The 15395-nt window shown below is 29.9% G+C and overlaps 2 protein-coding genes and 1 pseudogene across 4 annotated transcripts; 1 reads left to right on the forward strand and 2 right to left on the reverse strand.

The window, feature by feature from the left end:
- Nucleotides 1-2510: 2510 nt before the first annotated feature.
- On the reverse strand, nt 2511-4347 carry LOC114371879 (exocyst complex component EXO70B1-like). The gene has a single exon (XM_028329183.1). The coding sequence runs from the start codon at nt 4345-4347 to the stop codon at nt 2524-2526; it is 1824 nt and encodes a 607-aa protein (XP_028184984.1). The 3' UTR covers nt 2511-2523.
- A 3709-nt stretch (nt 4348-8056) lies between these two features.
- On the forward strand, nt 8057-11179 carry LOC114371090 (serine/threonine-protein kinase PBS1-like). 3 transcript variants are annotated; one of them, XM_028328499.1, is made up of 5 exons: nt 8057-8449; nt 8550-8743; nt 8823-9012; nt 9841-10232; nt 10323-11179. In XM_028328499.1, exons 1-5 carry the CDS (start codon nt 8299-8301, stop codon nt 10776-10778), a joined length of 1383 nt encoding a protein of 460 aa, XP_028184300.1. In that variant the 5' UTR covers nt 8057-8298; the 3' UTR covers nt 10779-11179. The 3 variants fall into 3 exon arrangements, with proteins under 3 accessions (XP_028184300.1, XP_028184301.1, XP_028184302.1); XM_028328500.1 differs by having other exon boundaries at nt 8058-8449; nt 8553-8743; XM_028328501.1 differs by lacking the exon at nt 8057-8449 and having other exon boundaries at nt 8597-8738.
- A 1667-nt stretch (nt 11180-12846) lies between these two features.
- LOC114371880 lies at nt 12847-13250 on the reverse strand (annotated as a pseudogene).
- Nucleotides 13251-15395: the final 2145 nt, after the last annotated feature.

Here is a 15395-nt window from a genome sequence, read left to right on the forward strand (position 1 = left end):
TTTACTTTTCAAAAAGAATGAAAAAAAAATTAATTTTATCATTTTTTATAATACAAAATTTAAAAAATATTATCCTACTTTTTAAGATTAAAAATAAATTAAATATGTGATTTAACATTTATTAGTTAACTTATCAATTAACCTTTGAGATTTTGACATAATTTCTTTTTGAAAAGCTAAATAATATTCAAAGATCCAATGGCCAGATCATGATTACACTGTCATATGCTTATAAGCATCTAACAGTGGACGCCTCTCGGAAACAAGTTCATTGGATACATGAAGCGCTTATTCATAGACAATACTTGATAAACAACGTACAGTCAAATTATGTTTACTGGTTGGTAATTTTATGCCTGTTTTGCCTTCGAATTAAAATAACTTGTTCCTTTGATCTTGTCCAAGTATGTAACAGTTCCTTGTTGTATTTTGTGAACATCCATGACTAATTGGTTCTCATATGGTATCTCTGCAACATGCTAAAAATTTTGCAAATAAGTGGTAGTGGAGAAGTAAAAAGGTGTGATAGAAAGAAATGCAAATTCAGCATGTGAATTCCAGTATTGAGTTGTGTTGCAGCATCTCTTGTTTGAATAAGCAAGCGAGGAGTAGAGTTCATGATTTGCCTAATCTCGAACCAGATTCTGATGCGGCCTTGGGGTGTATTGTGGTACTTGTGATAAACTGATAATTATCCTTTTGAGTGGTTGGAGTGGCCCAGGATGGTGGCCATGGTTGAGTGGGTTAAGCAAGCTCGCAAACCCAGTAAGTCAACTGCTAAGCATCCCAGAAAATATCTTCTACCAAGACATTCACTGGGGAAGCAGAAGTCCTTTTGAAGTCCCCTGCTTACACCGGAGTGAATGAGTTCAATCCCACAAAGCAAAGTAGAGAGCTATGGACGTACGTACGTAGCTGCATGTTAATAATTCCTGGGAGTAAGATTGTCCGATAGCTTTGATTTTATCCTCTTCAATCACTTGCTGCTCCTCGTCCATCGTTATGATCATAGATAGCACCGTGCAACACACTCACCAACCACCTCTTTTTCCTCCTCTCTCTCCATCATCATCATCCCCCCACTCCTCTCTCTTGTCTCAATCTCTTACCAATTGTTATTTTAGATATATATAAAAAATAAATTTAATTATCACTCAAATAGTTTTAATTTTAATTGTATTTTATTTTTAAAATTAATTAAAATTCTATTTTCTATCAAACCAAACTAAATTTCTGTTGTATTCAAAGTAATTATTAATTATAAAATATCATTTAGGAAAAATGTATTTTATATACCATTGGTGATGTATGTATCTTAAATATTAATAATGAACATAATAAAGTTTCATAATATATATTTTTAACAATATTTGAAATAATCACCTTTTTTTTTTGTTTAGTAACTTGTACTAATAAATTTCATTTATATGGAAAGCTAAATATCTAATAAATATATTATAATTGAACAATATAACATTTAACAATTATCTGTGATGATTATACATATATCATAGTTATAAAGTTATAATATTTAACACTAGTGTACGTCATTTTTTATCACTTGTAGATGGATTGAAACTAAGTAACAATATGCATTCTTAATTACATGTTTCACATTATTTACATTAAAAAAAATACATATTTTGAATGTAAAATAAAGATATGTAAATTAACTATATAAAAAAAAAAGAATTACTTAAAAATGACAAAAAATTTCAAGGATATACTCAAATAATTTGGACTTGCATTACACTAGTCATTGGAAAATCATGATCTTACACTTTTGAGTGAGCAAAGCATACTAAATTTCGAGGATATATTCAAATCATTTGAACTTGTATCTAACTAGTACTGGAAAATCTCTGTCCAAAAAAAAAAACTAGTACTGGAAAATCATGATTCGATGGTTTTACGTATGGCTTTGTCATGTTCCAGTCTTGCTGAACAGCTAGAATCAATTCATGAATCTATGGATAAATATGGCATTTCAGCAATTAGTTCATTCTTGGAGTGCAAAAAGGTGAATTTACTTTTTCTGATTCTCTTGCATCTATATTTCTTTATTTGACTTCAAGGTTTGACACTGGAATAAACTAATAGGAATAAGATGTTAGATAACCCATGATGGAACAATTAGTTAGTTAGTGAGTTAGCTAGTTAGGGGATGGAATACTAAGAAAATTATTAGTTGCATCTTTAGTCTCTCAGGTATTGCAATTGTGCCATTTTAGTTCCCTATGTTTCAACTGTGATAATTGGGTCCCTCAATATTTCTCCCATTCATAATCAAGTTCCTCCAATGATTATACATATATCATAGTTATAAAGTTATAATATTTAACACTAGTGTACGTCATTTTTTACCACTTGTAGATGGATTGAAACTAAGTAACAATATGCATTCTTAATTACATGTTTCACATTATTTACATTTAAAAAAAATACATATTTTGAATGTAAAATAAAGATATGTAAATTAACTATAAAAAAAAATTACTTCCCACATTAATTAATATAGTACAATCATGTTCTTCTTCTAGTCATAGACGTAGCATTACCACCAAATAAATCATCAATTAAAAGTTCAATGTCCTCGGGATGATATTTGATATACTTGTCAATATGTCTAGTTGATTCTAAATGTTGTTTGAATCTTCCAACAAAGGAGCGATATGCTGGGATCACCAAAGTTGAAATCGAAACCCTGAGTTCGGACTGGAGTTGCTCATCGCTCACCATCCAAGTACACTGAGTTTTGTGTATCTCTTCAAACATGGAATTGAAGCACTTAAACCTTTCCTTCACAAGTTGTTTGGACACCTTGTTCCTAGTCCCCTGCAAACCCTCTGGCTTAAGGCACTGCAATATCTTACTCCAAGTTTCTCTTTGATAACACTTATGGTACAACCTCAACCCCGATTGTCTCCTCCTACACCAATTGTCACCCATCAATTCATGAAGCTCTACACACCCTTTGACCTTTTGCACTATGTATCTCTTATTGTTCATTAGAAAAAAATAGTGCAAAGCAAGATCCCTGTACAACTTTGATTTCCTTTCTAAGTTTGCATCCAAAAGGTCCATGATGGTTATCAATTGAAGTGCAAAAGGTGAATTCTTGGGCATCCCTACATCTTCCACTTCCTCATGGATGGATTTGTGATTTTGAATCTCAATCCCTTCAATGTTGGCACCTTGACCTTGTGTGAATACTTGCTCCAAGGTATCTTTGTACTCACATGCATATTTAAGATAGTTCATAACATAACGAGTTAAGGGGTGAACTGCACCATTAGGGACAGGAATCCTTTCATTATCATTCTTGATAGAGGTTTTCAAATCACAAAACATGGCCACAATAGCCTCTATTATCATGTCCTTTGTAGTGCTTGTCTCGTATGCTAACTCTTTTGCACACGACTCCAAATAAGAACCCCCAACAATGTCTTCCCTCAAAGTCTCGTACATATCCAGGAATTTGAATAGTTTCTCTGCTGACCATTTCGTTAAAACTGCACCTTGTGCAAAGTTAAGTAAACGAATGATGACATATCGTGCAAGATCACCAAACAATTTTTGAGATATAGAAGGTTGATTGGGGAAGATAGAGTCATAAAGCCTTTGTTCAGCGTTGAAAAGCACGGTGGTGCAATGCCAAACCACTTGGTTCCATGTTGCAATTTCTCCTTCGAGTGATTCCCATGGCATTTTGTACACATCTTCCATTTTCATGTTCCTATGCCCAAATCTTTGCAATGCAGTTGTAAAAGCACTTCGCCTAAAATTGGCAAAAGTCATGCAACATTCGATCTGGTAACCGGTTGTGATCATGGTAGTGGTGATCTTGTTTAAAATGGAAATTTTTTGTGAGGAGAAATTAAAAGGGAAGTCATGGTTATCCTGATCTTGTTCCAAAAAAGGGGACTTAGAGGGAATGAGAGATAAATCAGAACGAGAACCAAAGGAGAATGATTTCTTTGGTGCTTTTTGTTTGGGTTCCTCTAGAAGAGAACAGAGGTCTTTCTCTAACAGGGACATTGCTTTTTCTAGGACAGAACTAGTTTGGTCCAAGGCAATATCACATGTATCGCAAGTGGAAAGCTTGAAGATGCGTTCCACAACATTTAGGAAGGACTTGTCATCTTCTGGCTCTTCCCCTAACTTTTTTCTCCCATCGTTGTATTTATCCACAATACGCTCTAACAATTTGGGCAACACATGAACACAATCAGGAACATGATCCCCACCACTACGGAGAAAAGTATCAACATCCTCCACAACTTGCAACACCTCCTCCTTTTCCCCTTCCCTTATCCCAATATCATCGTTTCTTGATGACATGGCCATCACCTTTTTGCATTAATTTTTGTTTATTGCTGTCCTTTTTATATTTTCAATCGAATATGGGGTTTGAGCGACAAACTCAAGAGAAACTCCACATTTGAGGTGAGATATATACAAATAAAGCAATTCCTTTTTCATTTTTTTTTTCATTTCATTGCTCACCTCTCCACATCCAAATCTAAATCTAAGGATTGGATTGAAAAATGAAATGACAAAGGTGTATCCTATCTCTAGTTGCTAATTGGAATGCCGATTTGATCTTCTTAATTTGTCGGCCTAATCTATCTTGATGTATTTTTCTTTTCTATTTTTTTTATTTTACTTTCCAGTTATTTTTGTGGAGGTGGCTTGCTGTGTCTTAACCACTAACCCAAATAGGAAGGCATTCCGTTATGTGGTCAATGTTTACATGTCTTAATTATTGCCACATTCTTACTTTTAGTTTTGTCTTTCTATATTTTTACTGAATGTTGTTAGCCTACAAAATTAAATTATATATGTTTTTGTTCAAAGTTTAAGGTCCACCCTCCAATTACTTAAAATTGTTTAACAACATACAAAACACTATTTACAACTTTGGGGAAGAATGCTAGTATACATGTTTTATTTCTATCACTAATAGATAGAACTCAAGCAATTTTCATCTTCATAATTAGGCCCTTTAACGTTGTTTCCCCCGGGCGCATGTGTTTGTGTGTTTGTTTTTCCTGCTAAAAAACAAAGGCTATATAGCATGCAGATGTAGATCGATGTTTAGAAAATGCATTCCATGATAATGATATAAGCAAATATAGCTGGTAAGTATGTTTTGACTATTTTAAGAACATGCATTTAATATTTTCCATCCATTTATGTTTTTTTATAGAAATTTTGTGGCATATTTATGAAGTTCAAGGTACTAACTTTTAAATGTGTTGCATATTCTATTAGGAGCGCGCCCATTACTTTTCCTGGCGTTTTAGGATTCTAATTTGATGGCAAATGAAGTTATTATTTACTATTTTTTATACTAAAGTGATGGTCTAAGAAATATTGATGATAATAGATTAGAGTGGATCAATTGTTGTAATCTTCATCATCTACAACATTGCAAAGCAAATAACTTGAAAATGCTAAGGTAGAAGAGTTAAACCTATCTTTACCTTATCACTTTCTTGAAATTCAACTATCAATGGAAACAAGTTGTAGAGTAAGTACTATTAATCATTGTGATGATAGACCTAAGAAATTCCCATCATGAGCCCAATTGTTATGACCTGTCAGGATTATATATTAATTTTAAAATAAAATATATTTTTAATCCTTATACTTTCTGTGAAATTTAATTTTAGTCCTTGAAATTTAATTTTAATTAATTTGATCTTAAATCTTTATAAAGTAGTAATTTTCGTTCTTTCTCAAGAAAAAATTTGTTTGTGAAGAAGAATAAAATAATTATTTTTTTAAAGTTTAAGATCAAACTAATCAAAATTAAAATACAAAAACTAAAACCATATTTTACCATTTATCTCATGTCCAGTTATTAGGAATTACATTGTGATCTAGACAGATCAATAATACATGTCCAAAGCTCATGACTAAATAACACTATATTAATAGACTCAAGTATCATTCAAATGATAATGATTTTAATCCATTTTTCACAAACCCAAAAACCACAAAACCACAACATATAATTGATTAATGTCTATAACAATTATTAAAAAAACATTAAATGTTGGAATTTTCGTAAATAAACCTCCACCATTGCTAGAACGGGAGTATCTTATTAAAAACCATCATTTTATCTTGTTATGCTGAAGCACATGATGACTCTTCTTGAACAAGAGAAGAATAAATATATTTATTTTTACTGAGTAAATTCAAATAAATTCAATTAATTATTTTAATTACCTTGTTATCTTTTAATTTAAATTTTCATTAGACATGTAGGAATTTATTTGAAATTATAATGTTAATATATTTTCACTTAGTATTCCTTTATTGAAAATTATAATGATTGTGACAAGGATGTTCACTTGTGTTCTTTTATTTATATCTGCATTTCGATTTTGATAAAGAATTTGAAAAACAATTTGGACAATCATGTCGAGTGTGTACAAGTAATGTTATGAAGAAATATATGTCGAGAAATAGAAACGAATATAAAAAAAATAAAAATGAGATGAAAATAATAAATTGTATTCATTCATCTTAAAATAATATAGTTTATATTACCATAAATCAATATACACAACCTAAAAACGAGAGTATCATTCTTTTCACTTTTTTAATTAGACGATTTTTTTAATATATTTTATCTTCTTTCCGTTAGATTCATAAATAATAAAAAAATCTTCTTTCACATCTCAATTTCATACCATAACTAGAAAGATGTTAATTTCATATATTATAGGCTAAAATGCAAATCCCATCCCCTTATTTTTCTAAATTTATAATTTTACTGCTTCTATTTTTTAATTAAAACATTTTATTTATTGTTTTTAAAAATTTTGTGATTTTAATTCTTTTTGTCAATTTGAAACTTGATTATGTACTTTTTAATTATTTTTTTAAAAATAAATTAAGTATTAAATAATTGAAAAAATTATCATTTGGATTAAGAACAGACATATCTCAATTAATGTTTACAAAATACATAAATCAATATTTAAAATTAGTCATAAGACTAAAATGATATATTTTTAAAAGTAAAGAACGAAATATTTCAATTAAAAGATGAAAAACTAAAATCATGAATTTTTTAAAAATAAAAATGAAATATCTTAATTAAAAACTAAAAAAATTAAAATTATAAAATTGAGAAAATAGAAGGATAAAAATTATATTTTAACCTATATCATATTTATAACTAGTAAAAAAATTATCTCACAATCATTGCAATCTACACCCACTTAATGTTTTATGTTTTTTACTGCAATGTTTTTATGTTTATGCATATACTTATTCCTCTTAATTTGTATCCCTTTTAATTCACCATCTTTTATTTCTATGTTTAAATTGAATTTCAATATATTTTTTGAAATTAAACATGTGTTAAGTCATGTAATATATACAATATTATAGTTTAGTTTTTTTAAAATTATTTTTAAACTAGTTACTAGTCTATGTAATTTTTAATTTTTGTTGTTGTTATTTTATGTTGTTACCTAGTTGCCGTTAACTACTGCTTTAGTGTTTTTTTAGGGCAACTATTGCTTTAGTTTTTCATGTGATGACACATCACTTTACAGTTTACATAATTTTTAATTTAATCCATATAAACATACTTTCATTTTTTTTATTTTTCTAATATATTTTTTTAATCACTTGTTCTTTAATACAAAAACTAATGTTAAATCCCAATAAAAAAACTAATGCTAAAAAATGAATATTAAAAAACTATTTTAAAAATACAAATTAAAATATTAGTATATCACAAGAACTAAATATTTCAACTATTTTTTAAAAATATCAATAATTGAGAAAATATTAAATTATATGTTGTTATTGATTATTTTCGTGTGTAAAATTTTTTTATATCAATAAAATTAGTTTATCATTGAATGAGTCCAAGACGAAAGAAAAATATGTTGTTGATGGAAAGTCTTAAATATAATAAATGATATATTAAAAATATTTATTGTAAAGTTAAATTATATAAAATAAATATTTATGATATAGTATAGTATCTAGGTGTTAAAATATTAAAATGAATAGTAGTACGTAGATTTGGATCCAGTCCGAAATAAACCGAAAGCCCCTGGTTGTTTCGGACATGCTGTCCGCTCCCAGTCCCAGTCGCAGGTCAGGTAAGGTCCAAGTCGCTCAAGTGGAAACACTAACCTGTACAGTAGTATTCTATTTGTACGCGCAAAACCATAGATAATAGATTGAAGAAAGAACATTCAAGAATCTGTTTTAGGAAGATGAGCAGGCTTTGATTGCGTGTGTGTGATCAAGGAGGAAAGTGGAATGGGTTGTTTTTCGTGCTTCGATTCGCGGGAGGACGAGATGCTGAATCCCAATCCTCAGCAGGAAAATCACCACCATGAACATGAACATGATCATGATCTTAAGCCCCCTGTTCCTTCTCGTATTTCCAGATTGCCGCCCTCTGCCTCTGGTTAGTTATTTTTCTTTCTTCTTGTTGATCTGATCCGGTGAATGGAATTCAAATCAGATCCCGTATCATCTATCATCTGACACACCTTTGTATTGGGTAGCAGGAGACAAGCTACGGTCAACAACAAGTAATGGAGAGTCCAAAAGGGAATTGGCTGCTGCTGTTCAAATTGCCGCTCAAATTTTCACTTTCCGTGAGCTTGCAGCCGCAACGAAAAACTTCATGCCCCAATCCTTTTTAGGGGAAGGTGGTTTTGGAAGGGTCTACAAGGGCCTCCTGGAAACCACCGGTCAGGTATTTCTTTTCTTTCTTTAATTAAATTAACTTAATTTGAATTAAATTAAATTTGTTTTTCGTTTGCCTTTTCCAACAGGTTGTGGCTGTTAAACAGTTAGACAGAGACGGTCTTCAGGGTAATCGGGAATTCCTCGTTGAGGTTCTCATGCTCAGTCTTCTACACCACCCTAATCTTGTCAATCTCATTGGATACTGTGCTGATGGTGACCAACGCCTCTTAGTTTATGAATTTATGCCATTGGGATCATTGGAAGACCATCTTCATGGTATCATCATTATATTTTCGGACATATTAGACTTTCTATTTTATAAAGGCTTCACAAATTCATATATTACCAATCATTTTGTTTTATAAGAACACTATATATAATCTATATCATATATTGATGTAATTTCTCATTGTCTCTAAATCTTACAATTCAATACATATCATCATTCACAATTTGAATTTCGATCTGATAACCTTGTTTAAGCTTTCAGCTTCTCCCTAATTATTAGCTGTTGTATCCATTCTTTTACGTTTATTGTACAGTGGGTCTAACAACACATTGACAATGTAGGATCTGGAACCTACACATTAACTAAATTTCTTGGTTGAAAGAAAATAATATAAAGGAGAGGTAACCATTGTATATTCATTATGGTCTTCAAATTGCTAGAAGAGATATTATAGAATAGAAGATTTTGTGTCTAATGACTAATGAAACCCTCCACACCATAAATTTATCCAGAAGGATGGAGCAAAGCCTCTTCCACCCATTCAAGGTGCTGCTTTGGCTCCTTCAAGAGAGACACAGAGAAAAGAATAAAGTTGTTACCCTGTGAAGTTAATTTTCATTCATGATGCATATATATGCTATGTAGTGCCTGTTCAAATCTAAAAGCTTTTTGTAATAAAACCTAATCAACTTAGTGTTTGGATTAGCTTTCCATGTTAATGCAAGTTATGGAAAAGGAATGTGATACATATGATAACCATGCTATTGTCTGCTGGAAAATGTTTCCTTGTTATTATATCTGTCTTCTTATGATTGACTAGTATCTCATGCTGATAATAACTAATGTTTAATCATTATTTATGGACTGGAGGGCAGATCTTCCCCCGGATAAGGAACCATTAGATTGGAACACCAGGATGAAAATAGCTGCTGGGGCAGCAAAAGGATTGGAATACCTTCATGACAAAGCAAATCCTCCTGTCATTTATAGAGACTTCAAATCATCTAATATATTACTTGATGAAGGTTATCATCCAAAGCTTTCAGACTTTGGTCTTGCAAAGCTCGGTCCAGTTGGTGACAAATCACACGTTTCCACCCGTGTCATGGGAACTTATGGTTACTGTGCCCCAGAATATGCTATGACTGGACAGCTGACTGTGAAGTCTGATGTATATAGTTTTGGGGTAGTCTTCTTGGAGCTGATTACTGGCCGTAAAGCCATTGACAGCACTCGACCCCATGGAGAACAAAACCTTGTCACATGGGTAGCCCTCTAATCTTTGCTTATCTTTATTAGTTTGGCATGCATACATAACAATGGGGGTGGTAATGGTGGTTTTTATTTGTTTGAGCAGGCACGTCCACTGTTCAATGACCGCAGGAAGTTTCCAAAGTTAGCAGATCCACAGCTGCAGGGACGGTATCCCATGCGAGGTCTTTACCAAGCTCTAGCTGTGGCATCAATGTGCATTCAAGAACAGGCTGCAGCACGTCCTCTCATTGGGGATGTGGTGACAGCCCTTTCGTTTCTAGCCAACCAGGCATATGACCATAGGGGGGGAGCTGGTGACGATAAAAGGAACAGAGTATTGAAAAATGGTGAAGGTGGAGGGGGAGGATCTGGAGGCAGATGGGATTTGGAAGGATCTGAGAAAGATGACTCCCCACGTGAAACTGCAAGGATGTTAAACAGCAACAACAGGGATCTTGATAGAGAACGTGCCGTGGCTGAAGCCAAGATGTGGGGAGAGAATTGGAGAGAAAAAAGACGACAAAGTGCGCAGGGCAGTTTTGATGGTTCTAACGCTTAGTCTTCATTGTACAATTCCCATAAGCAATGCGAGGTGGAGCTCATCTTTCATAAAGCTGGTCTAGGACAAGTCTAAAAGGTCGCTTTGGCCATTTAGCGGGTTCTACTTTCTTTACAATCTTTCTTGCAGTGGCTGCAACAAAACATAATGAACCGGGTACCAAAATCTTTTCTACATCAACCTTTTATGCACTTAGTTTTCTTTTATTTATTTTCATTTACCGAGTGTAAATTATTTGCTAGAACTAGGAGGTCAAGGTTATGAGGACCGACGCTTTCTGAAAATGCTGCAAATGACAAAAATGACTAATTTAGGTTTTTTTTAGCTAAAATGCGACTATCCAACATTCTTTGTAATTTTTTCGTCGTAATCTTAGCTGTTAGCAAGAAACTTTAACATAACTGAAATGCAATTGTATTCAATTCGATTGCTTGACAGGAAAATTTATTTAAAACGAGTAATAATAATTGCTGTGTTATTCCTTTAAGAGTATTAATGATTTTTGGACATTTCACCCTTTCAAATAAATAATTCTTTGAAACTGTTTTCAAAACATTGTTTGAGACTACTATGAATAAAAGCAAGCCATGCTTTAATAAAAATAAAAAAACAAAACTAAGAAGAAAATGAGATGAATCATTAGCTCTTGGCAAAAAAAAAAAAAATAGTCAAAGAGAAGCAAAGCACAATCTAAAAAAAATGGTTGTAATTCTCCGGTCTGGTGGATTCCTTAACTAGATATAACATGACCGTGTACTTAGGCCGTATAATTTTGTATTTAGTTAAAGATTTTCTTTACGTTTCTTTGTTAGTTGATGGTGCATCTGACCAAACTGAAAATCGAAGAAATAAAAAAAAAAAACATTTTTTTACTGGATTTGACCATATTTCGGCTTTTGATTTTGAAAACTAATTCAATTTAATCCAAACTCAACTTATACATATGCATATTTTTTATTTCTTAAATATTTATAAAATTGTCACATAATTATTTTTTAAAAATATATTTAATTAGAGATTTCTTTTTTTACTGTAAATTATGTTTTTTCATTCCTGAATTTTTTCAATATCATTTGATATTCTTGAACTTTTTCCTTCCAATATTTTAATCATTTTTATCTATCTTGGACGTTAAGTGGTGATATAACATTGATTTTATTATTATTTTAAGATAAAATATGTTTGAAGTTTCTATAAAATTTAAAAAATATTAATTTCATATTTATAAAAAAATTCGTATTAATGTGGTTTTTAAAAAAATATATATATTTTTGTTAGTCCTTAATGATAAATACCTTAAAAATTACCATTTTTCATCACTTCTAATGAAATTATTTTAGGGAGGAAGGCGAATCAATAATGGGTTTTTCAAATAATTGTTTAACGAAGTTGCAATGGAGGACCAGCAAAAATGTTTTATTTCTTATAGAAATCAAATTAATAAAAAAAATTGTTTTATTTCTTATAAAAATATTAATATTTTCTAAATTTTACAAGAACCCGAAACATATTTTATCCATTATTTTATTATGATTTTTTTTTCCGACTAAACCTCCAGAAATTACTTCCCTATGCTTAAAGATTGAGAAAACATCTCATCGTTCAGCCCCCCTTTCAAAAAATAAAAACATTCCAGACACAAATAATAATAATCTATAACTATTATAAAGGGATAATCCCTTTCGATGTTATCATCTTTCTTCGGGATATTTTTATCCTCAATTGTTATAAATCATTATAATATTTTATTTTAATTTCCAACAACAATTATGTCTTTCAAAACAAGTTACATCTAACTACTTTTAAGTTCGGGCACAGAGTGACTTTATTGCGTTAATAATAATAATAATGGTTCATTTATTAATGGAAGGCTTTAGGCCACCATAACTTACAAAACTTAAAGCCATAAAAGTACCTGAGCAATAAAAGAAACCTGAATACACATAAGCATCGGATCCTCATAAAAAGAAGACATGGCTTCACGTTTTCCACAATACTTGACAGTGCTTTATAGAAGTACCTAACAGCCACCTCTATTCACATCCAACCAAAACAAAAATTTAGAAGCTTAAAAACTGGTCATTTCATCTTCATGATACAAATACAAGCCAAGACCAAACCGGGCACAAGTTTTGCAGAAAGCAATTTCCTCAGCAGCTGAAACTGGATCGCCAATGGAGCCATCACTGGGTGATATTGTCCCAGTTGACGATAGTATCGGGGATTCTCTTATTGAGGTCTCTGAGTATCTCGGCTAAAGGACGTGTTATGCAGGATGAGTTGGAGAAATTGTCCAGCGGCACCACGTAGTTGGAATTCGACACACCTCCGTCAATACCACACTTCACTTGCTTCAGCCTTAGCCGATCCCCTCCTCCATAATTCCCCCTTTCGAATCTAGCCGATATTATCTTAGGCGTCACCGCAAAAGCCATCCCCACACCTCACCAACCTCTCCCACACTACAACAACTTTTTCTTTCTTTCCTTTTTATATTCAAAAGGTTTTAGAAAATAATATTATTTTTATAATTACAAGCATTTTATTTTCTGATTCACTTACTGTATCTATACATTTTAAGTCTTCAAATCAAAATATCCTATTAAAAATATATTTTTTTATTTTTAATTTTTTTTTAAAGAATAAAGTTAAAACAAATTAGTATTTTTTTCATTAAATGAAAAAAAAGATAAGAATCTTCTCAAACTAGGAGCATTTCAAATATATTTTTCTTAATGATTGTATTTCTCACTTATTTAATAAATTATTAATTACAAAGACTTTTTTTTGTGTATCATCACATAGTCATTTAATAAATAATGATTTTTTAGTCCATATTTTTATATTTCATTATCAAGTATTTTCAATTAGATTGAATCATTGAACATTGAACTTGTGTCTTGACCGGTTCAATATCTTATTTATTTTTAAAAATATTGATTAGCATTCATGAATTTATTTATAATTTATTCATTTATTATATTTAAGAATTTTAGTGAAGATACCAAATACAAAATAAATAAGTGAAACATTTTAATTTTTACTATTTTTATTTTTAATTGTAGAAAAACTTTATTGTTTAGAATAAATTAATATATTGATTGAAAAGATTCTTGTAATCTAAATGTTATTGTTTGGGATAATTGGAATGTCTTCATTGTTGTAATTAGTGTATTTTATTTCCAATTATTATTTAATGTATTTTTCAAATTAGAGATTTTTGTATAATTAGTCTTTAGAATTTTCACTAACTAGAAAATTTTCGACAAACAATATTTTTTTTAGTAATTTGTAATAAATTTTTATAAGCTGCTTTAAGTAGATTTTTTTAAAACATCAACTCTTAACTCTTTTTTTTATTCCTCTTTAATCCTTAACATGATAATATGTATATTAAGTTTTCTTTTTATTCTTTACAACATAAGATAACTTTCTTTTGCTTTTTATTGTTTTGTTTCTCTTCCACTCATAAGGTAGAATTTTATTTTATTTTTACTGGAAAATTTATTATTTTTACCTTTTTATACACAATAGTTATTATTTTTACTCATGTGTTGCATAAGATGCTAATAAATAATAATGATACATAATACATTTATTTTATTTTATTTTTACTATTTTATATTACACTGTTTTATTTTAAGCATTATATTATTTATAATCAAGTAGTGTTTTTTTAAAACGACGCATTCTAACTTTTTATCGTTATTTCCCTTTCATCCTTAACATGTATAATAAGTTTCCCTTTTACTCCTTTTTACATAAGGTATATTTTTTCTCTTTCTCATAAATTAAGCTTTTTTTTTATACCTTTTCGATACATGATATAGGATTTTCTTATTTTTACTCGTTTGTTACATAAGATATTAACAAATGATAGTGATACATAATATGTTTTTTATTTGGATATTTTTATGATACTCTATTTATTTTAATCATTATATTTTTACGCTCCCTGTTTATTTTAATTATTATATTTTTATATTACACTATTTATTTTAATCATTATAATATTTATAATACTTAATTTAGTATTTCAATATTATACTTTTTTAACAGACAAAATATTAAACTTCGAGATATTGATGAATGATATATATATATATATATATATATATATATATATATATATATATATATATATATATATTGAAATAGTTTTTGCATTACACTGATTATATTACCTATTACACTAATTAACATAATAAAATGTCTACACTGTGATAATTCAGAAAAAAAAAACATAAAATTTCATATTTATGTTATTTTAAATTTTATTGGAACTATTTTAATATGTATCAAAACATTAGGAGTAGAATACACAATATGAGAAAAATAATTTATCAATAAAAAATGTAACTAAAATAATTCATCTACAAATAAAAAATTACAAGAGTTTAAAATTAATTAAAAACTAAAGTTGTAAATACCTAAAATACATTTTTTATCAATAAAATAAAATTAAAGTTTATATAAAATACCAAATAAACATGTTTAATTAAATAAAGTTTATATAAAGTTTAACATAGAGACTTTTTGTTTAGTTCATGTACTGATAATTAAATAGTTGTTTAATTAATAAACGAACTAAATGAAATACTTGTACACCAATGAACC

The sequence above is a fragment of the Glycine soja genome, chromosome 10 (genome assembly GCF_004193775.1).
Source record: "Glycine soja cultivar W05 chromosome 10, ASM419377v2, whole genome shotgun sequence".
Lineage (NCBI taxonomy): Eukaryota > Viridiplantae > Streptophyta > Magnoliopsida > Fabales > Fabaceae > Glycine > Glycine soja.